At 52.1% G+C, this 19,978-nt stretch overlaps 7 protein-coding genes across 7 annotated transcripts; 3 read left to right on the forward strand and 4 right to left on the reverse strand.

Moving 5' to 3' along the window:
- Window positions 1-1,804: 1,804 nt before the first annotated feature.
- On the reverse strand, window positions 1,805-2,181 carry VTN77DRAFT_669 (uncharacterized protein; the record flags this gene model as incomplete). The annotated part of the gene is made up of 2 exons (XM_069422995.1): window positions 1,805-1,859; window positions 1,910-2,181. 2 exons carry the CDS (start codon window positions 2,179-2,181, stop codon window positions 1,805-1,807), a joined length of 327 nt encoding a protein of 108 aa, XP_069273341.1.
- Window positions 2,182-2,754: 573 nt separating this feature from the next.
- Window positions 2,755-3,600, forward strand: VTN77DRAFT_670 (uncharacterized protein; the record flags this gene model as incomplete). Its single annotated transcript, XM_069423007.1, has 2 exons — window positions 2,755-2,846; window positions 3,468-3,600. 2 exons carry the CDS (start codon window positions 2,755-2,757, stop codon window positions 3,598-3,600), a joined length of 225 nt encoding a protein of 74 aa, XP_069273342.1.
- Window positions 3,601-4,271: 671 nt separating this feature from the next.
- On the reverse strand, window positions 4,272-5,156 carry VTN77DRAFT_671 (uncharacterized protein; the record flags this gene model as incomplete). Its single annotated transcript, XM_069423018.1, has 2 exons — window positions 4,272-4,535; window positions 5,043-5,156. The coding sequence occupies 2 exons, from the start codon at window positions 5,154-5,156 to the stop codon at window positions 4,272-4,274; spliced, it is 378 nt and encodes a 125-aa protein (XP_069273343.1).
- A 1,702-nt stretch (window positions 5,157-6,858) lies between these two features.
- Window positions 6,859-9,991, reverse strand: VTN77DRAFT_672 (uncharacterized protein; the record flags this gene model as incomplete). Its single annotated transcript, XM_069423029.1, has 4 exons — window positions 6,859-6,972; window positions 7,076-9,594; window positions 9,655-9,773; window positions 9,942-9,991. 4 exons carry the CDS (start codon window positions 9,989-9,991, stop codon window positions 6,859-6,861), a joined length of 2,802 nt encoding a protein of 933 aa, XP_069273344.1.
- A 3,699-nt stretch (window positions 9,992-13,690) lies between these two features.
- On the forward strand, window positions 13,691-15,255 carry VTN77DRAFT_673 (uncharacterized protein; the record flags this gene model as incomplete). The annotated part of the gene is made up of 4 exons (XM_069423040.1): window positions 13,691-13,719; window positions 14,061-14,122; window positions 14,205-14,353; window positions 14,407-15,255. The coding sequence occupies 4 exons, from the start codon at window positions 13,691-13,693 to the stop codon at window positions 15,253-15,255; spliced, it is 1,089 nt and encodes a 362-aa protein (XP_069273345.1).
- Window positions 15,256-16,955: 1,700 nt separating this feature from the next.
- VTN77DRAFT_674 (uncharacterized protein) lies at window positions 16,956-18,491 on the reverse strand (the record flags this gene model as incomplete). Its single annotated transcript, XM_069423051.1, has 1 exon — window positions 16,956-18,491. One exon carries the CDS (start codon window positions 18,489-18,491, stop codon window positions 16,956-16,958), a length of 1,536 nt encoding a protein of 511 aa, XP_069273346.1.
- Window positions 18,492-19,162: 671 nt separating this feature from the next.
- VTN77DRAFT_675 (uncharacterized protein) lies at window positions 19,163-19,672 on the forward strand (the record flags this gene model as incomplete). Its single annotated transcript, XM_069423062.1, has 1 exon — window positions 19,163-19,672. One exon carries the CDS (start codon window positions 19,163-19,165, stop codon window positions 19,670-19,672), a length of 510 nt encoding a protein of 169 aa, XP_069273347.1.
- Between the last annotated feature and the right edge of the window lie 306 nt (window positions 19,673-19,978).

Below are 19,978 nucleotides of genomic sequence, written 5' to 3' on the forward strand. Positions count from 1 at the left end.
CGTCAAAGGGCCCCATCATCTGCGACATCTCCGGCGGCGAGGAGGTGCTCTTGCTCGGAAGATTCGCCGGAGCCGACGCTGTGACGGGAGTCTTGCTGGCCTGCTGGCTGGTCGAGTTGTCGCAAGTTGTCGACGCGGCAGCCCGATTGGCAGCATGCTGATTCTGATTCTTCCGCGACGAGGCCGCGCTCCCACTCAACGGCAGATCCTTGCGCGACTGGAAGTTGCGAGGGCTCCGGCCGCGCACGATGACAGGCCCCGAGTGGACCTCGCAGATGGGGATCTTGGCGCCTGTTGACAGGGTTGCGACGACCTTCAGGCGCACGACGAAATGTTGCTGCAGCTCTTTGCGGCGGCCGTTGTTGGCGGTGGCAATGCGGAACTGCAGTCGCTTCCATGCGATAGGAAAGGTCGCGTAGTCCGAATCCATGTCCTGGCCAGCGGCCATGGTGTCCAGCGGGATCGACGGCGGCTCCTTCTCCGCCTTTTCGTCAGGCGCCGGCGGCGGCGCGTTCCCACTGCCGTTGGCAGCCGCCGCGGCAGGGGTCTTCCAGGGCACGGAGATGATCTTGACAGGGTTCCCTTCGACGGACTCGGTGGCGGAAACGGTGAGCTCCTGGGCCAGGATCGGGATGCGGTCCCCCTGGTCGGTCATGATGTAGCGCAGGTTGCGCGGCAGGGTGACCGAGCCGGTGATCTGAAACAGATTGCGGCGGTAGCAGGTCAACTCGGCCACCTGGGGCGGCGGCACCTCGCCGGGCGAGGTCGTCCAGGGCGATTCGGCCAGGAAGAACATGCCATGCAGCTGGGCCGTTACGGACAGCGACGTGCGGCGGAGCGAGTAGTCGAGCAGGGTGAAGCTGTAGATGGGCATGGAGAAGGAGAGCAACCGGTGATTATGGTCGACAGATGATTCGGCTGGTGGCTGTTGCTGCTCCGGGGGCAGCGACTCGAAGGCAGGGGCCATCACTTCGGGCGGGGGAAAGGCATCCTCATAGGAAGAGAAGCGCCTCAGGGGGGCCATGCTGGCTTGGGGGAAGGCCATGTCGTCACCGCTGTCAATCTCATTAGCTGTGCGTTCCTCACTCGCCACCCCGTTCTATTTTCGGGGTTCTTCATCCTTCTTCGCCCGTAAACACAAGGGGGAGCGTGCGCGAACACATTTGTTGCCTTCGGAGGAGCCGAAGGGCAGGACGAACGGACGCAACGCACCTGACAAAAGTCTCGGTATCAAAGTTGGATCGCTGGTCCGGGAGGTCCATTGCGGGCATAGCATTGAGATAGTCGGTGCCCTGGATATTGCCGAGCGACAACGGACTCGCCAGGTAGGACATAGTCATGGTATCGAAGCCCTCCATGGTGAGAGGGAGCGGGCTGATGGCAGCCCAGGACGCGACTCGAGCGGAGAATGATGAAGACGGAGCGCGGGAGAAGACAGGACGGGCGATTGTAGATTGATATTAGGGAGGGCTATGACTCGCGAGAGCCGGACGAGGGGAATTCTTTGATGTCTCCGATTCACCGAGGGGCAGCGATGGCGGACCACATGCGCGACGACGATGACGATGTAGGTGAGGGTTGTCGCTGTTGCGTCGCGATTGGCGTAGATTATTTACGGACGTCGTCGGACAAGAGGATGTGATATGGAGGGAGTACAGATGGAGGAGGGACAAGATCTATGTATGTATGTACCGAATGTATGGCAGCAGGAAAAGGGTCAGAAAATGGGTCCAGGACTGGGGGGAAGGAAATTACATGCGCGCAGCAGGTACTAATGGCTGAGACGTCCGTGGGCCGTCCGATATCAGAGCGACAGGCATGTGGCCGGACTGGCGATAATGGTAATGGCAGCGGACGCTCTGCGGGTGCAGGGTTAGCTTAGAAGAAGCACGCGGGATGCGGGCCATACTCGGTCAGCGGTCGTCTGGTCCGTTTCTTTTCTAGTCGTTTGGGGCTTGGTTGGCCGGCTAGCTCTGCCTGGTGATCCGGAGACGAGCGGATCCTGGGGCTGCCGTGTGTGTCTTTTTTGACTCCGTACGCTGCTTGTTTCCTGCTGGTCCCGGCGGGAAGGGAGAGTGGGCTGATCAGTGGACTCGGTGGTATTAGTGAGGGACAAAAAGGAAAGCAAGCAGAGGATTGTCTGGTGAAATCGGCTAGGACGAAAAGGTATGCACAGTACATACCGCGGCCGGATTGCACTGCGATCTGGCGTAAAATGGGGATTGGGGTTGCCAGGCGAATCAGAGCAGCGCTGTCCCGATCGGCTGGCTATCTCCCCGAGTGCGGGCAGGGAGTGCCGCAAGTGGAAGAGGGAACTGCATGCAAGATAGCTAATAATAATCTAGAATGGTGGCCGCAAAAAGAGGACCACTGGCCACGGTGGGTGCTGGCCCTGTGGGAGAGAGTGGGGTAGGAAAGTGGCCAGATAGCCCGAGTTGGGGCCAGGGCTGCCGGGCTGGCCGTTGAGGATCGGATGAAGATGCAGTCCGATGAATGTGCTCGGATGAAGAACTGAGGATGGATGTGATACTGGTGCTGATGTTGATGCTGATGCCGATGAAGTTGGGGTTCTGATGATGGGATGTGATGGGATGTGATGGGCTTGTTGGGCGGGTAGTCGGGATGAGAGAATACGCGGTACAGGACAAATTGTCCTCTCTACCGAACGGGAGCTCCCCGCTCAGTATACAGTACAGTCAGCTACTCGAAGAGCCTACCAGCGATGATGATCAACTGTCTACCAGCGCAGTCAGCATGATGCCAGATAATCCTCCTGATCGACCTTCATCCCATCTGGGTGAGCCTCCCGAAATGAGGGGTCGTCCTGAGGCCCTTGATTCGCCACGGTGAGTCGGCCTTCAATTTCCTCTCTGCTGCTGCATGGTGGATCTCTGATCCATCATCTCACATGCTCTCGTTCTCTCTCTCTCTCTCTGTGCAATAATTAATCTTATGCTGTTTCCTGCTTCCAACCTGAAGACTTTCCCATCCGGGTTATTTCCCCTTGGCTCCCGCGACCGGTCGATAAGACTAGCCTCCACCAGGCTTAGATTCCTCAAGCCTCAACGGCCGAGTATCCAACAGACAGCCTCGTTGGGCCGGCGCCACGAACTATTTCCCTGAAGAACTCATTACCGTGCGGATTATTCTTACTCCAGGGGATATCTTCTGACGGGATCGTAGTCGGGATTGCTGGGCTTAAGTTTCTAGAAGGGGTCTTCATTCCTGGAACGTCCTTTTTCATCCTGCTTATTCTATTCGATGTGATTTGATTCAGGGGCGTCCGGTACTTGAGCGTAGGGCGTCATAGGCATGCTGGCAGCTGGCGGGGGCATTCTCGGGAACGGAGTTGGATTCCGGATGAAGGATACGCAGGAGCAGCAGGTAAAAATAAGTCCAGGCTAGCCGGGCTCCGCCCCCAGGTTTGCTGCCCTTAGTTAATTTATTAGTGACCTTGTTATTTCCAGCAATCAGGGCCGGAAACGACCGCCGCTTCACGAGGCTAGCCCCTCGTTGATGGGCCGACCCGATGCCCTCGACCATGGGTCGTGCACACACAATCGAATGGATCTCGGTGTCTCCGAATCCGATGGTCCGTGATTCATCAGCTGCCTCGTCGCAAATAATATTCCTCCGTCCTCCGTAACGATAATAGCGACAATAATAATATTGACACTATAGAATGATAATAATAACGAGAAGCCTGGATAAAGCCCCTGACGGCCGCTGGAAATCTCTGGAAATCATCTTAGTTAGTGGATCAGTTAGAAGAATCGGAACTCAACCTCCTTTTTTTTCTCCGGACGACGGAGAAATCCGTCCTGATGCTCAATTGGGCAACTGCCCCGTCTTCTTCATCTTCCTCCACCGTCTTGTTCTCTCGTTCAAAGACAAGGTTTAGGAGGGTGAGGAGAAGGAGGGGATCTCTCCTTGGCGTTCGCCTCAATGCGGATCGTGGCGATCGATGAGTTGCCTGTTCCGTCGCTAGCGTGGCGAAGACTCTTGACAGCGATCGGTCGCTCCCTTGGCTGGAAGCCTGCATCCGACCATTAAGATGCAGGAATCACACCAAAATCGATGGCCAGCGGGGAGTTTCGCTCGCTTGCGGTTAACAACGGGTGGTCAAGGCATGATTCCAAGCTCCCCAGGGCCAAATCCCTCTGGTTCCCCATTACGGTCAGATGGCCCGAATCAGGCGGCCCCCTCTTTGCCAGCAGCGAGACGGACGCAACGCCGGAGAGGAGAAGAAAACGAGCGTCGACTCGTCAGACTCAAGAAAAGGTGCCAGTCTGAAGACGCTTGTTCCTGGTGTCGATCGTTGCCCGGACCAGTGCCTGTCGTGAGTCGTGACCCAGCAGCTGAGGGAACCTGGAGATAACGATCGAGATCAATCGTGATTCACATGCAGAGTCGAGTGATTGGCGGTGGTCCCTGGGCGATCGCATACCGGAGACCTCCGAGAGAGGCCCCGGCGACTGCTCAGTGGCCCACGGCATGCTCCAGCGGAGTCCGGCCAAGATAAAAATCTCTCTGTACTGCACCAAATTAGCCACTCGTCACTACGGACTCAGTCAATAGTAATACAGAGTACTCTGTACAGGTAACTACTCTGGAATTAGTAATTACTAAGCATCCTTCGGGCCTTTAGTCAAGGAAACCAGTCTCGGACGAGCATAGCGGCGCTCGAAGGATTCCCCGTCTTGCCGCAAAAGAAATGCGGCCCCGCCAACGGGCCAGTAACCGTGCTCAGTTTGGCCCTTCTTACCTAATCCGGAAGCCTCTTGGCCCCCTCCAGACTCTTCCAAGGTTCGTTCTGGGGAGTTCTGGTCTTGTCGACAGCTTCAGGAGAAGGCCACATAGAGTGTCTCGAGACGGGCAGAGACGAGACAAAATGAGAAAAACCAAGATGCATGCAAAAGGCGCTTCATGTGAATACGATCAAGTCATTATCCGAAACAAGCAGCACGCGATCCAAACCATGCAGATTTGTTTTCACGTGAAAATGCCCTGTCAAGGACTTCGTGCTTTCGTATTGCTCGTACCTTGCGATCGCGCTGTCGAACCTTGGAAGGCGGCAGCAGCAGCCACAAAAGAGCCCGGCCCGTCTCCCCGCCAATGAACGCCCGCTGCGCCACGATCGACACCGTTGACCCCATACTCGAAATCGAAAGTGGTGCCAGTGGACGATGGACTAATGCTTCAGGAATCAAGAAGTCCCTGCAGGGGCACTTCCTTTCTGTTGAATCAGACTTTCAGGAATGGGACCTGCATCTCAGATGCACGTCAGGCAGGACGGCAGTCGGACGGACATAGCTCCTGGGTTCCAAGGTTCATACTCTGTATTGCCTTTTTTGGACTCGGGATTTCCCCGCGGCGACAGCTTCGTTCAGGAACACCAATAACACTTCAGGCCTACAGAATCTTCCTCGGTCCGCCGAATAGTCTCTGTAGTGAGAACTATAATCCTGATCATGTACGGAGGACTCCGTACCAAGGAATCGATTCGGTAATCCGTATCCAATGGTCAACGACCTTCTTGCTCCTTCGACACGGCGTGGAGTAGAATTTCAATCCCAAAAACAGTCCTCAATAAGCGTCAGAATAGAAGTGCGGCTCCTGCACCAGGAATGACCGCGAATCCATGGTGGTCGGGATTGAAATAAGATAAAAAAAGAAACTCTTGAAACAGACCCCCGTTCGAGAACCCTGTCACTGCTCCTACTAAGAACATGCTGCTAACCGGTTACTGCTGTCAGAGCGGCGATCACCACGATCGCCCGAGAATGTCGATCCGGCCGAGCCTTCGACAGCAGCAGACGTCAATGTGCTTGCGGGGAATTTCACGGGCCGATTCATCGATCGGAATCAAATTTGCCTCCGTGGCCCGAAAGGAAGAACGTCGAGACTGAAACTTTGAAAGAAAAGAGCGGGATCAGACCTCCAGCCCTCCCAATCTGGTTAAGTAAGCTCGAGTTAGTTTGCTCGCTCGTCGGCTGTCGTTGTGAGGGAGATAGGAAGTCGGACTGTCGGAGAATTCTCGTTAGGATAGCTGTCTGGATGCTGAGGCTTATCGCGCCAACCGTCAATGGCACGGACAAACTGTAGTTGGCACTAAATCCCGAATTGTCTGACAAATTTTGTCGTTCTTCGTCTTGAGTTAGGTATGCAAAACGCGAGACAGAAACTACTGAGTACTCGTGATTAGTGCGCATCCTTCCCAGCAGATGATCCGCAGCTATCCACTCTTAGCCAACCGGTGCCTGAAGCCATTCTTTATCTCGACGGCGATGCCAGACACACGGCCACAACACGCGGATTCTTGCTGATCCCGTGCTAGGTTATTTGGGGCGTTCCTCACGCACAGGCTACCAAAAAGATATCTTCTTTTACGGGTTCCCCTGCATCGGTCCTTCGTGGGGCTTCTCGGTCACGATGATGGCCCGGGCGCCTGTTCGTCTTCATCGTGAAGAGAGAAAATATCGAATGAAGAACTGGGTGACCTTTGCCCCAGAATTGGCATTTCGGCCCCTCAAGCCACAGGAACGCGTTCCGCCCCGATTTGCCCCATTTCATCGTATACGAGACAAGAAAAGAAACAAACCAAAAAATTGGATTCCGACAAATAAGAGACCCAATGCCGAATGCCGAGGGAAAAAAAAATGCAAGCGCTCCAAAGGGATATCAATGCGTAGAGACATATAGCGTACAAAAAAAAAATCAACCTCAACATCAAACCATACTCCAGTATTGCCGGGTACGTCGGAGAACTCCGCAAAATAGACAACAGTACATAAAGAAAGGTAGGTCTCGCAGATCCCAGCCACGATATACCTTTTGTGGGAGGCACCGCCGTCGCCTCTAAGCTGGCGGTATAAGCTTCCAGGTGGCAGCATCGCAAGTTACCTCCTCGAAACTGTGGAGCACTCCAAATCCCATCCCGGATAGGCTGTCAAAGTTGCCATCTCCGTCCACCTGTAGCAAAATCTCAATTAGGAGATATGTCCGACCAAAAGAGGGGCAGACGATAAATAACGCCGATAAGAAACAGGGATAGGAGAGGACGAGGGAAACGTACACAGTCCAGGATCAGCACCTCCGCACCTTGCTTGCGGATTTGTTTGATCCCAAGGAGGATCAATCCCTGCATCAAGGTGGCATACTCCCCCACTGAAGGAGAAATCACCGGTGAGGAGATACCTCCGGCGGCGGCAGCAGCATTCATCTCCTTCAACGCGGGCACGTACTCTGCCAGAGCGGATTCGCTGTTGTAGACCACCACACTTCCCAGAATGGAACCGTCCTCGGGTCTCTTCGCGCGGATGACCCCAGAATGGGGCGCGCCGTTCAGGGCAAGCTTGTAGATCTCCATCACACCCTGGCGGGAGTTCGTCTTCACATGATCGAGTATGGAATCGGCATAGTCCCATCCGTAGACGAGGTCATAATTTACCTCGGCGCTCTGGAGGCTCTTGGCCAGTCCTTCCGGGGGCACCCAAGTCGAGAGAGAACGGAGCACGACACTGCAGACGGGCCGTGACAGGGCCGTATTCCAGCCCAAGTTCGCAAACCAGTGCCGGAGCCTCTTGCGTTCCACAGGATTCGCCGTGGGGATGCCCAAGTAGATGCTAGGGAGGCGAGAGCCCAGCTGGAATCGCTTCACGCCTTTTCGTTGGAGCAGGGTTCGGATCGCGCGGTTGTGCAACGAGTGCCCGATTGACAGCTTGCGTCGTGTCGGATCGACGATCACGGAACCGATGACGCCTGTGCTGGTGGATCGGAAGAAGTATGTCGAACAGAAGCCGTAGAGAGCGTGTGTCGTGCTGTTGCGCACCACAAAGTGTGCCTCCTCGACGTCGTCGCTGCGGAGCAGGAAGCTATTCGACGTGACGCCAGCCAACTCAGACCGTTGGCCTTGGGAACCATCTTCCCGGACAGCATCCAGAAGGGCATCGAGAGCATCCGCATCGCGTTCCTCGTTGAAGCTTTCTACCAGCCAGTGCTGTCGGGACTGGTGGAGTTTCTGACTGCGACTGATACTGCCAGGCAGTGACCCAGTGGGGGACAGCTCTCCATAAAGCACCTTGACCAGCGCCTGCAGCGCGGTTTCGGTGAAATCATAGGTACAGATGTACGTGCCAATCGACTGATCCATGGCGAAATCGTACGGCGAGCTCACCGAGACCACGATGAGAGGCTTCTCTCGTCGCTCACCGGTCTGGGAGAATTGCGACTTACAAATCATCGATACATGCTTGGTGAAGCCGTTCTGGTAGAGATTCCGGTTGGCATCGGCGGTGATGACGATGACCGCACTGGCGCGGTCGATTAGGCTTTCGTGAATCGGGCGGACGCCGGTGGAGGTATAGGAGGTATGGAGCACACGCCCGATTCGCTGTCGGGCGAGAGATCGCCCGAATTCTCGAAAGACGCACTCGACGCTCATGATCGAGGCACTCCTCTCCCATGCCATGGGATCCGGCGACGCGTTGATATTGTCGACAACGGAGCGAGAGACGGCCGAGGCAGGCAGAGGCTTCACCAAGGGCGTCAGGAGCAGCAGCTCCTCGTCTGGTTCGAGGATGCTGGGCAGCGGCAGCAGGTTGTTCTTGTCCCGGACGAGTGTGATGGAATTGTTGTATGCGCGCGTAGAGAGGGCGATATGCGACGGCTGCATTTGGGTCAGGGAGGGAATGCCCCCCGGGTTTAAAGCCTGTTCCCAGGACGTACAGCGGGACTTCATGGCCAGCACACGTCGGAGGGACTGCTCGATGCGGGCGCGGCTGATAATACCATTCTCAACCCCGAGCTTCAAGCCGTTGAGGGCCTCCTGCTGGATAGGGTACGAGCGGCACAGGAGGATCACATCACAACCAGCCTTCATGGCCATCACGGTGCCGCCGCCCACGCCGATGTTGTGCGTCAGGGCTTCCATCTCGAGACACTCAGACACGACAACGCCATCAAACTGGAGGTCTTTCCGCAACAGATCATCGACCACCTGCTCGGAGAGACAGGCATGCATGACATTGACCCCTGCGGAGGACATGGCCACGCCGCCCACCATCATGGCGTCCAGGCCATGAGCGATGGCATTGCGGAAGGGTACCAGGGCGCTCAGGCTCAGTTGCTCCAGCGATTCGGTGATGATGGGGACATCGCTTTGCGACCCGATGAACTCCAAGTTCCCGTAGGATGGAAAATGCTTGCCGCAGGTGGCCAGACCGGCTTCTTGATATCCCTTCATAAACTCGACGCCATACTGGGACACTTCTTGGGGGTCGTCGCCGCTAGTCCGGACACCCAGGGGCTGATTCCGAACGTTAGTCAGGACATCGAGGACGGGACCCATGATCCAGTTGACCCCGACGGCCTTGAGCTCTTGTGCGGTGGCCGTGGCGACCTCGCGGGCCAGTTGCTTGGATCCGGTAGCGGCGATGCCCATGGCGCTGGGGAACTGGCGGATGTAGATCTCGTCAAAGAGACTGTTGACGCCGCCATTCTCTTGGTCGAGGGCAATCAGCAGAGGCACCGGATGGCCTGCATCCCGCGCAATTGTCTGCAACTCCAGTACCAGCCGTGTTGCATCCTCAGCCGCTGTGATTTCAGTAGTTAGTATCGACAGTTAGTTAACGAGGCAGTCATCTGTAACATTACATTTGAGGTTCTTGGCGTTCAGGAGGACAGCTCCCACATGGTAGTCTTCAATGAGAGATCGGATCTGGCGATCGACGGTGGTGCCATCAAAGCCCATCATGAAGAGCTGGCCCATCTGCCTGTAAGGTCACAACGCGCGCCATTGTCAGCGATAGCACTCTCAATGCACTAGACAGTTCACTGGGCCGAAGTTGAATAGATATATGCCTCGAAGTAGAACAAGATATCGGATAGTCAAACGCGCGCGATATGAGGCCAGCGTCGTGCCAGGACCAGGACATGCTCACCTGTCCAGATTGTCCCAGATGGGAGGCAGCGGATCCTCCTTCGGGGCCATGACGGCCCAGAGCGAGGAATGCCAGCTCCCACGGATACCCCACTGAACCAGTCAGGCCACAGTCAGTAGTGTGAGGGTTAGGAAGCTGAGTCAAGGGCGTGACTGTGGATGGCTGGCGCCGCAAACGGGGTGGTTGTACAGCGGGAAAGCGCGCGCAGGTCGAGCTGGAAAGCCAAGCTTTCCGCGGTTGTGAGCTGGAGCCGCGAGGTTGCTCGAATCCAATGCCAGCGCAGTTCTAGCGGACAGATAAGTACTTAATTTAAGCTACTGGTCCCTGCGTTGGGAGCAGCAGGGAGCAGGAGAGCGAGAATTGGAAGAAGATGCTCATGAAGGAACTTGGCATGAAAAGCCACAGTCTGGAGAGGACCACCGGAGACTGTCGCGGCAGTTTAAGGTTCGCGGCACACGAGAGTTGTTTAGACAAGAGGAAGGAGTGCAAACAGGTGTACGGCGACAATGATCAGGTTGAAGGCCAGTGAACAGAGGGAAAGAGCGCGTTCCTTCCAGTCTTGGCCTGGTATGCGCTGAGACTCGAATCCGGGAAGGAGCAAACAACCTTGGAAGGGAAAGAGCAACGGGGAGGGCTGGAAGAGAACTCACGTGTGCGCGGGCGAATGCCGATAAGCGGAGCAGTGTTTGGGGACCCGACGATAAGGCGCCTGCGGAGATTACGGAGGCTGATAGGGAGAAAGAACAGCCACTCCACAGCTGGCCCCAGACCAGTGGAGCCTCCCCGGGATGCAAGCGGAGAAGCCCCTCCGCCACAAGCGACGAGGATAGCATCCATTGAATTGCTTTCGAATTCCATACTTCATGTTTCTTGATTTCTGGATATTTCCAGTATGGCCAGCACGAGCCTACGAGATACGCATCTATTTACACTGATCATATGCAGGGAATACGTATCTCTGCATAGCTGAGGGACTGATGTATGTGCTTGATATGCACTTGTGGATGGACGCTTTGACCAGGAAACTGCTTCAACTCGTGCGTTTAGATGCGGGGATGAAGTCAGAACCGACCAGTCAGTGGTCATGGAAGGGTCGGTCGGCTGTGCGTGCTCGGGATTTAGTACCTTTCTTCGATTCCACATGCATGCATAAGAGGTATGCATCCACTAGAAATGATTGGGCTAGTGCGAAGTCACAATATGACAGAGCCAAACAAATCTTGTGTTATGGTAATTGCATTGATCGAAGGTGAGTTGATTACAAGTATTACTCACCCTGAATGACAGAGAATATATATATTTTTTAAAGTTCTCAATTAACGAAAATCGTACCTTTTATATTGGGGAATTGGACCCCGGCCATCTTATAAGATAGGCCCATTACCTACTTCCTATATCTCTTAATACTCATAAACTAATTTTATTAGGAAACGATCCTATCACCATATAATGGTGACTGTAACCTCAGGATGTAATCTTCGTAGGCATATAGATAGTGTTGGTTAAAAAGGACAAAGTACAGTCAGGTCATTCCGATGCTATCTATATAAATATATAATCCTCATCACCATATTAGATCGGACAAATAATCGAGAAAAAAAAAAACGGATGCACCGATAACAGGCCACATAAGTCGAGGAGCGAGGTTCTCATGTAGCGAATACAAAAGGGCCAGAAGGATGATTGTTATAGTTAAGCCACGAGCTAAACCTGATACTATTCTCTTCTAGAAGCTTGCGAAACGTATTACCTAGGTACCTAATGCAGTAAGGTCCTCCAATAAAACTGGGATATATATTTCCAGCGGGGGAATGCAGTTTTCCGTTATCGACCGCTCATGCAATAAATGAACTTCCATCACTGTCACCTATCCATAGTCTCGCATTCACTGTCTTTCTTCGATTATATGACTCTCAGAGGTTTAGAAAATCTATCCAACTGTGCTCAGTCGCTAGTTCCTAGTCTCTCGCACTGAATACCTAGATTTGGGAGAGCATTCAGTTCTGTCCTGTCCTAGGAATTTAAATCTATATCGCTATTCCAGCTGTGAGACATCTCCATCAATTCATCAAATTCAAAACGTCGATACGGGCATGTGCTTATTAGGTGCGGATAGGTAATAGCTTCTACTTTTGACCTGATAGATAGATGAAGTATCATACAAGACATTGATATGGCTGCAGTTTCACCTCCATAGCATCATTATTTGTCTATTATTCGGCTAGAACCCCGACAGATACTGCACTGTGGCCAGTAGCCTGAAACCAGCCTAATGCATGGGATAGAATGCATGTATGCATGCCGATCTGCTGACAAGATAAATGAACGCATTATCAGGACCCTGGAGCCTGGGAGAGATAACTGCAAGGATGCAGATAAGCGGAGTGGGTGATATTTATTCTTGCAGTCGGCTGTACTGTTGTATGAGTCACATGACTGGATCACTGATTAGTCATCTCTCAGCAGGTCAAGATGCTCCTGCCCCAGTTATTTACCGACCTAATCGATCTATGAGCCAATGATGATAACGTCACTTCGGTGGAATCCAACGTCGCGGCCCTCCAATACCACCGTTGCAGCAGGGCCCAGGCCTTGAAGCCATCCCACGTTACGCCGACGTTCCCCGGGTTCGCCGATACCTTTTTCCGAATGTAACGTGAAACTTCACAAAGACAAATCGTATTCCAATTACTGAAAGGAAAGCAACCTCAATGCGATACTCATCGAGTCATCATGCAGGAAATGGTAAACCTGGGTCCAAGGCAGGTGACTAACGCAGGGCAGCATCGGTATTATGAGGATCAGCAGCCTGCACTGGCCGGTTCCGTCGCGAGACCAACTTACAGGCCGCATACGGAAAGTGACAGGCTGGTAAGATGCGTTACCACCACACCGGTAATTAATACCCCTCAATACAGTATCAGTATCCTGCCTTATCACCACCCTTGTCACTGGTGTTGAATAGAAAAAACACTGCAAGATACGGAGTCATTAGCATATGGACTTGACAGGGTAGAAATATTCCAGCTATCTGCAAGACTCTGACAATCTATCTATGAAAAGGGTTATTGTATGCACTATGAGCATCAACGGTTCCAGGTAATTATCCGTTTTTGGTATTTGCTCCCTAACACATCCGGGACACAATGGTTTTCATGTTCCCTTGATAGCGGATATATTTCCCGACAGAGGCCATTCTTGTATGGAATAGCTGTATAATTCATCTTCAATACTAGCCACGGCAACCAGATCATTCTGTCATATCATCCTGGTCGATCAATTGATCTATCTTTAAAGAAATGAATACGATTTAAGACTATAGTACATCTCATGTCGTTCGTGTCACACTGACTGGAGTCCGTTGTATATGTAATTTGAGTAATACGTACTACTGACAGGTGGAGCAGTCCCGACCCGGCGGGGCCGGGTAACCGTCAATCCACCGGCGCGATGCCGATATGATGGCATACAGACAATTCGAATGGAGCCGTTGCAACGGGCGCTTCTCATCCCACCTGCCAGTATTGCTTGAAACTCGCCTCAGACGGTAGGCTGGGGGCGGCGGCAAGCTCACCTACTGACCTTCGATGTAGTACTGCCGGTGCTGTCCAACCCGAGTTCAACCCTACGACACAAGTGGCCACTGGCCAGTCAGCAGGTCCAGGTAGCAGTGAAAGGTTAACCATTCATGACTACCTAGGTACGGAATGGGATGAATGACTGGCTGAGGCCTCTTGCTGCCTGGCAAGATGGAGAGTGGTCCAAGGTGGAAATTAACGTTCGACCTCTGAATTGGAGGTCCTTCCTTCTTATCACCTCCGCTCTTCCTTCCTCTGTAACTTCTTTCCTCTTCAGATTTTCACACACCACCAGGATATCCATCTCTAGCTCTGGAGCTAGTGCTGTTGAGACGATCGATTTCCCGGCACATCCTGGTCGTCACTCTGTAGTCCTGACTCTTGTCCTCGTCTCTTTGTCTGTCGCCTTAATTAAGCTCAACCGGTGACGTAGTCACCTCACATCCACTATCATGTGAGCTCCGACAATCACCCCGAAAATCATCCATCATGATTCGATTCAGCAGGCAAAATGAGAGATCTCATCGCTAACATGCTGCAGGAGAGTCATCATCAGAGAAGACCCTCAGGGTGTCTCCGAATACATTGCCGAGTATATCATCAGTATGTGTCGCTTCCCCGCATAGATGATCTCACAATTAATTTTGCATCCCAATTATTTCATAATGGTTTTAACCCGAATCAGGCCGGATCAAAGCCTTTGCTCCCACCCCAGAGAAGCCCTTCGTGCTGGGGCTTCCCACTGGCAGCAGTCCCGAGATCATCTACCGCATCCTCGTCCAGCGCTACAAGGCCGGCGAGATCTCTTTTCGCAATGTCGTGACCTTCAATATGGTATATACCAGAGACCACGCAAGTGAAGCTCACGCTCACGCCCACGTCAACAGGATGAATATGTCGGTCTCCCCCGGGATCACCCGCAGTCGTACCACAGCTTCATGTACAAGCACTTCTTCTCACACGTCGACATCCCCCCGAACAACATCAACATTCTCGACGGCAACGCCCCAGATCTGGCTGCCGAATGCGCCGCCTACGAGGCTAAGATTGCGCGCGTTGGCGGGATCGAATTATTCCTGGGAGGAGTCGGTCCGGACGGACACATCGCCTTTAACGAGCCTGGGTCTTCCCTGACCAGCCGGACCCGAGTCAAGACTCTGGCCTACGACACGATCCTGGCAAACTCGCGATTCTTCGATAACGACGTGAACAAGGTGCCGCGGATGGCGCTGACAGTGGGCATCCAGACCATAATGGACGCGCGCGAGGTGGTGATTGTGGTGACGGGCACGCATAAGGCGCTGGCCCTGCATCACGGCATTGAAGGGGGTGTCAACCACATGTGGACCCTGTCGGTGCTGCAGCTGCACCAGCACCCGCTAATCGTGGCCGACCGGGATGCCACGATGGAGCTGAAAGTCAAGACGGTCAAATACTTTGAGTCGATCGAGCAGGCGGGCACAGATGCCCGCACTCAGGGGCCACCGCTGGTCTACCGACCCCGAACATACGTTCCGGCGCCTCTGACGGCTGCCATTGAGCCGCCGCAATCGCAGCACAAGTTTCCCAAAGACTTGAGGATCGACACGGAACTGCACCGGTCGATGGACGAGGACGAGTTGACGCCGGACAGCATGTCATCGCGAATGGTCGATTCGGGGATAGCGGGGCTAGATGCGGCCCTGAAGGGCGATTTGTTTTTTGACCGGATGGGATCGAGGGTCGCTACTGCATAGCAGCAAGCAGAGAGGAGTGGGGTGAGCCAAACTAAGTAGACTTGGACTAAGCTGGCTCATGACGTTTTTTTCTTTCTGTCTTCTTATTCCGTTTTCCTCACTTCATTCTCCTCCCCGTTTTTTTTTTCTTTCGAGCGAATTGGTACCAGCAGGACAGGTGAATAGCATCGCTTTTTACTCCTTTTTCATTTCATTTATTTCATTTCATACCTGCGAAATTCCCATCGTTTCGTTGCTCTCTCATGTCATTTTGCTATCTTATATCATTTACATGGTGATATTTTCTATCGACGAGCAGAACTGGACTGGACTCTCTTCCTACATCTATGTATGGACTCTGTACTGCGTCAATGTTTCCAACGTTGCTGTTAAGATTAGATTAAATTACTACTGTACGAGTGAGTCAGCGAATTAAGTGAATTTGAAATTGTGCTAGTCGTTATTATTTATTTAAATTGGTTTCCCTCCAAAAAAGGTGAAGCAGAACAGAACAGGGCATCCATTCTATTCGTTCTATTCCATTCAAATCTTATTTCTCGAGTCTTGCTAACTTACCTAAATAATAAATGATTTTACGTATTCATGAATATTACTATTTATCTTTTACTTTATTGTACCCTACTATCTAACAATCTAGATGGAACGGACGATCCAGAAAAGTAACTTGGGAGTAAGGTTCATTGAGGTCGGAAACTGTTGCGAGCTAAGCCCATATTGCTGACTCAGCTTCGCTCTCGTTTTCTGATTGGTTCATTTGTTGTTCATCACATGACTCCTGTTGATATAACTCGCGTGCCTTTCTCTCTCTTCCTTCCTTTCTTCCTTCCCCAGCGAATCCTTTTTATGAGCTCCTAGTTTCTAGACAGCAAGGCTTTGGCCCTTCACAGAAACCTTAACTTCCAATTCGCGAATAATTAGGGAACCTACCTACCTAGGTAGGTTGCTAGGGTATAGGAAGGGATAGCCCTAACCCTATGCTCTTTAACTACCTACCTTCCTAGGTAGGTATGTATGCATGATATTCTCTTTCATTTCTCGCATCGAATTGTTTCCTTTCCTTATAGCGTAGATTTTTTTTTCAATGCCTGCGACATAGAGAAATACTCAAAGCATGCGTTTGCCCAAACAAATCCAGAAAGATCTTAAATCATGAACTGTAGTTCTGCAAAAAAACGAATGAGTAAAAAAAAAAGGCAAAACGCCCCTAGCGATATCAACTCATCCAAAAAAGTACGTACTGTACGTACATTTATCTCTCATATTTGTCGTTGTCGTCCGGCTTTTGACCATAGACAAAATCGACATTTCTGTAGAGATGAATCGACGAATCCTTGACCTCACGCCGCGCACCAGCCAACAGAACTTCGATCTCTGGCTTCTTCTCCCAGCGAAGGACACGACTGAAGAAAGGGCGTAGGTATAAGATCGGAGACCCTCAAAGACATTCTCTCTTGATTATAGGCACCAAGCTCTTTCAGCTTAGGATGTCTCGGTCGGCCATGGGCTTTCGTAGCATCTTCGCTTCATATAAGAGAAGCAGAGGGTGTGGGCTTTTTTTATCGTTCAAATTGCTTTTTTTTTCTTTTTCTTTTTTTTTTTCATTTATCACGTATGTCTAGCCGAGTTCAAGAGTTGAATCAACTCAAGTCCAAGTTCAATTAACTCCCTCCCTTCCCTGTAATAATGTAATACTCTCAGCATCACCACTCACATTGTGGATGATTTGTGTGATCAATTCCTCCCCAACAACACCCTCCTACCAGGAAAATCCCAGGACGAGACATCCATCCCCTCCCGTCACCACACTGACCTGAATCGCGCTGTCTGTTGCAGAAATGCTTTGGCTGAAGACCATGCAGGAGCTCAACCATGGACTGTGAACAATCCCCCTCTTCACCATGATTATCATCATTATTAGTATTATTATTATTATTATTCTTGGGATTCTTGGTCTTGATTTGAGAAAATGCACCCAGATTCGAAATCTCAAAGCTGAATGATCGGCGCTTGCCGATCCGCGACAGGAGGTATTTGTGCGGATCCCTCAGGAGGCGGATAAGCCCTGCGGGGGTATTTTTCCCGTTTGATGAGAGGAGTTTCTGTAGCTGGGTGCGGGATTCGCGCATTGAGCTCCAGCTTAAAGATGATGGGGCGGGCTCCTCACTTAGCTTCGCTCTCGGTGACTGTGATGACGATGGTGCTGGTCGATGGTGTATCTTCTCCAGCGAAGTGACGAACAAACCCATATCATCGTCTCCAATTACATCTTTCAGCCATGGCCGAGCAGACACGGCGACAACACTGCGCAAACGCGTGTATCTCTCCGATGGCAGGAGTCGAAACAAGGCCGCGGCGACCAGCTCCTGAAGCAACGTCGTTACTGTGACGCCTTGTCTTCGACAGGCCGCCACAAGTCTAGAGGTTTTCTCCGCGGAGAGTCGCATCGATCTGAATCGCGATATGAGAGGGAGGGAGATGATGCCTCCGGTCCACAGATCGTCTTCCTTTCTCGAGAAGATGTGCCGATAGGCTGCCTTCAGCATGTAGGGTATTGAGACGGGTAGCGGATGGAGAGCTTCGAGGGGTGGAATTAGGGGTGTCTGCGGAGAATTCACTTTCGTTGCGTGGCGCAGAAGAATGGGGCCAGTATCATCATCATTGTCATTATTGTTCTCATGGTCCGCCAGACTATTCAACGCAGCAGCAAACTGCCGATAAAATGCCAGGCCAGACAGCCAATCTCCCAAGGCATCATGATAGACAAACGACGCAGTGAACTTGATGTAATCATTTCGACTGTCTTCGTCTTGGTCTTGATCTTTTTCTCTGGTGACATTTATTATAAAAAGCCTCCACACAGGCAAGTGCGGCCGAAACGGCCTATTGTGCTCTTCTTCCAGGAAAGCGTCCAAGTCGACAATAGCGTCTCTGTCGTCTCCGTCTCTTCCTGGAACGAAGAAAACACACTCCTCCAAATCAACCTCCCGTAACCGACCGAAGTCGATCTGCTGGAGCCGGAGCGACTGACTTCGACATTTGATGCTTCCTGTTTTTTTCCTTTTATTGAGCTTTGTCTCCTTGGGATCGATAACAGAGTCTGTAGTATCTGGACTTTGTCGATAGACTGATATTAAACCCCTTCTGCTGATCTCATATTCGCAACTTAATACGAAACGCGATATACGACACCCGAGATACGAAATACGAAATACGAAGTTCCTATTCGGGACTAGCATCGCAGGAATGTCCCAGATTCCCAATGGGAAAGCAATTACTACGACATCAAGAGGCAGGGCTGTCTCATCAAAAAAAAAAAACAGGACATCGAGTCCGTCTCATTATTAATGCAGTTCAAATAAACATGCAGATTTGAGGTGCTGTAATAATTAATAATAATATTGAAATAATGCGGGAAATTCTGAGACAGACCTTAGGTAGGACATTCTGCTTGCCATTACCTAATTATGTGCATATCTGACTGATGCTGATCCTATTTCTGCTGCGGCCTTAGGCAATGAATTCTGCAGATAGAGTGAGGAGGACACTTTCTGTATTTCTGTATGGCAATACAAAGAATAGGAATATGAATGTAAGGATGCTTTTCTTTCCTTGGAAAACAAAGCTTGGTCATGGTTAGGTATGTACGTAGGTATGAGGTTGATCGATTGATTCGATTCGTCTTGAATATATTCTCAGCGAACGAACTGACTAGCTTAAATTCATCAAGGAGAAGATAAACAAATGAATCGAGTTTCATATATATACCTGGTATTCGCCCTTGAAATAGATATCCAGATTGATTGATAGAAATTGACTGGCTAATTGATTGCTTTTCTTGGTACAGGGTATCGTCACGCATGTACTGTATGTAAACATATACGTACTGTACATGTACAGACAAAAATGGATGCATAAATGCAGAAATACTCCGCTTGATATCGCAGATCGTGTGTTTCGTGAACATGAGACAGATGAACATCGATCACCTTGGAGTCATCAGGTCTGTGCCAGCCTGGCCACCTATCCAGTAGGTGACATGCGACCTGCGACCTGTCTACAATTTCGGCTGGTTCCGTCTCCATCCAGCATCCTCCGCAATCAGTTCAGCTGCGCGCTCGCCGATGCCCAGCACCGTCAGCATCGGGTTGATGCTGGTCATCACGGGGAAGACACCTGCGTCCGCAATGCGCACCCGCTTCAGCCCGCGGATCTTCAGATGCGGGTCGACGACTGCCATCGGGTCGCGCTCGATGTCGCCCATCTTGGTCGTGCCGGCCGGATGGTAGACGGTATGGGCCACGCGCCGGCCATACTCGGACAGTGCCTCGTCGGTGACGACCTCCGGCCCCGGTGCCACCTCGCGCTTGATCCAGTCCTTGAACGGCGCCTGCTGGGCTACCTTGCGCGCTGCCTTTAGGCCCGCCACAATTGTTGCCGCGTCGTAGCCCTCCGGGTCGGTGAAGTAGCGGAAGTCCAGCGCAGGCTTGACATTCGGATCAGCGGACGTCAAGTATAGCCGCCCGCGCGACCGCGGCCGGGGGATATTGGGCGTCATGCAGAAGGCGTCCTTGGGCGTGTCGTACCCCAGGCGACTCGTGTTCAAACAGAACGGGATCTGGTAGCAGTGCATCATGATGTCGGCGGCCCGGCCATCGCTGCCGGCCGCGTTCGGCGCCTCCCGCCGCAGGAAGATGCCGGCGTCTGAGTCCATGGTCGTCTGGTT

Source organism: Rasamsonia byssochlamydoides (assembly GCF_041956645.1).
Source record: "Rasamsonia byssochlamydoides strain NRRL 3658 unplaced genomic scaffold VTN77scaffold_105, whole genome shotgun sequence".
Taxonomy (NCBI): Eukaryota; Fungi; Ascomycota; class Eurotiomycetes; order Eurotiales; family Trichocomaceae; genus Rasamsonia; species Rasamsonia byssochlamydoides.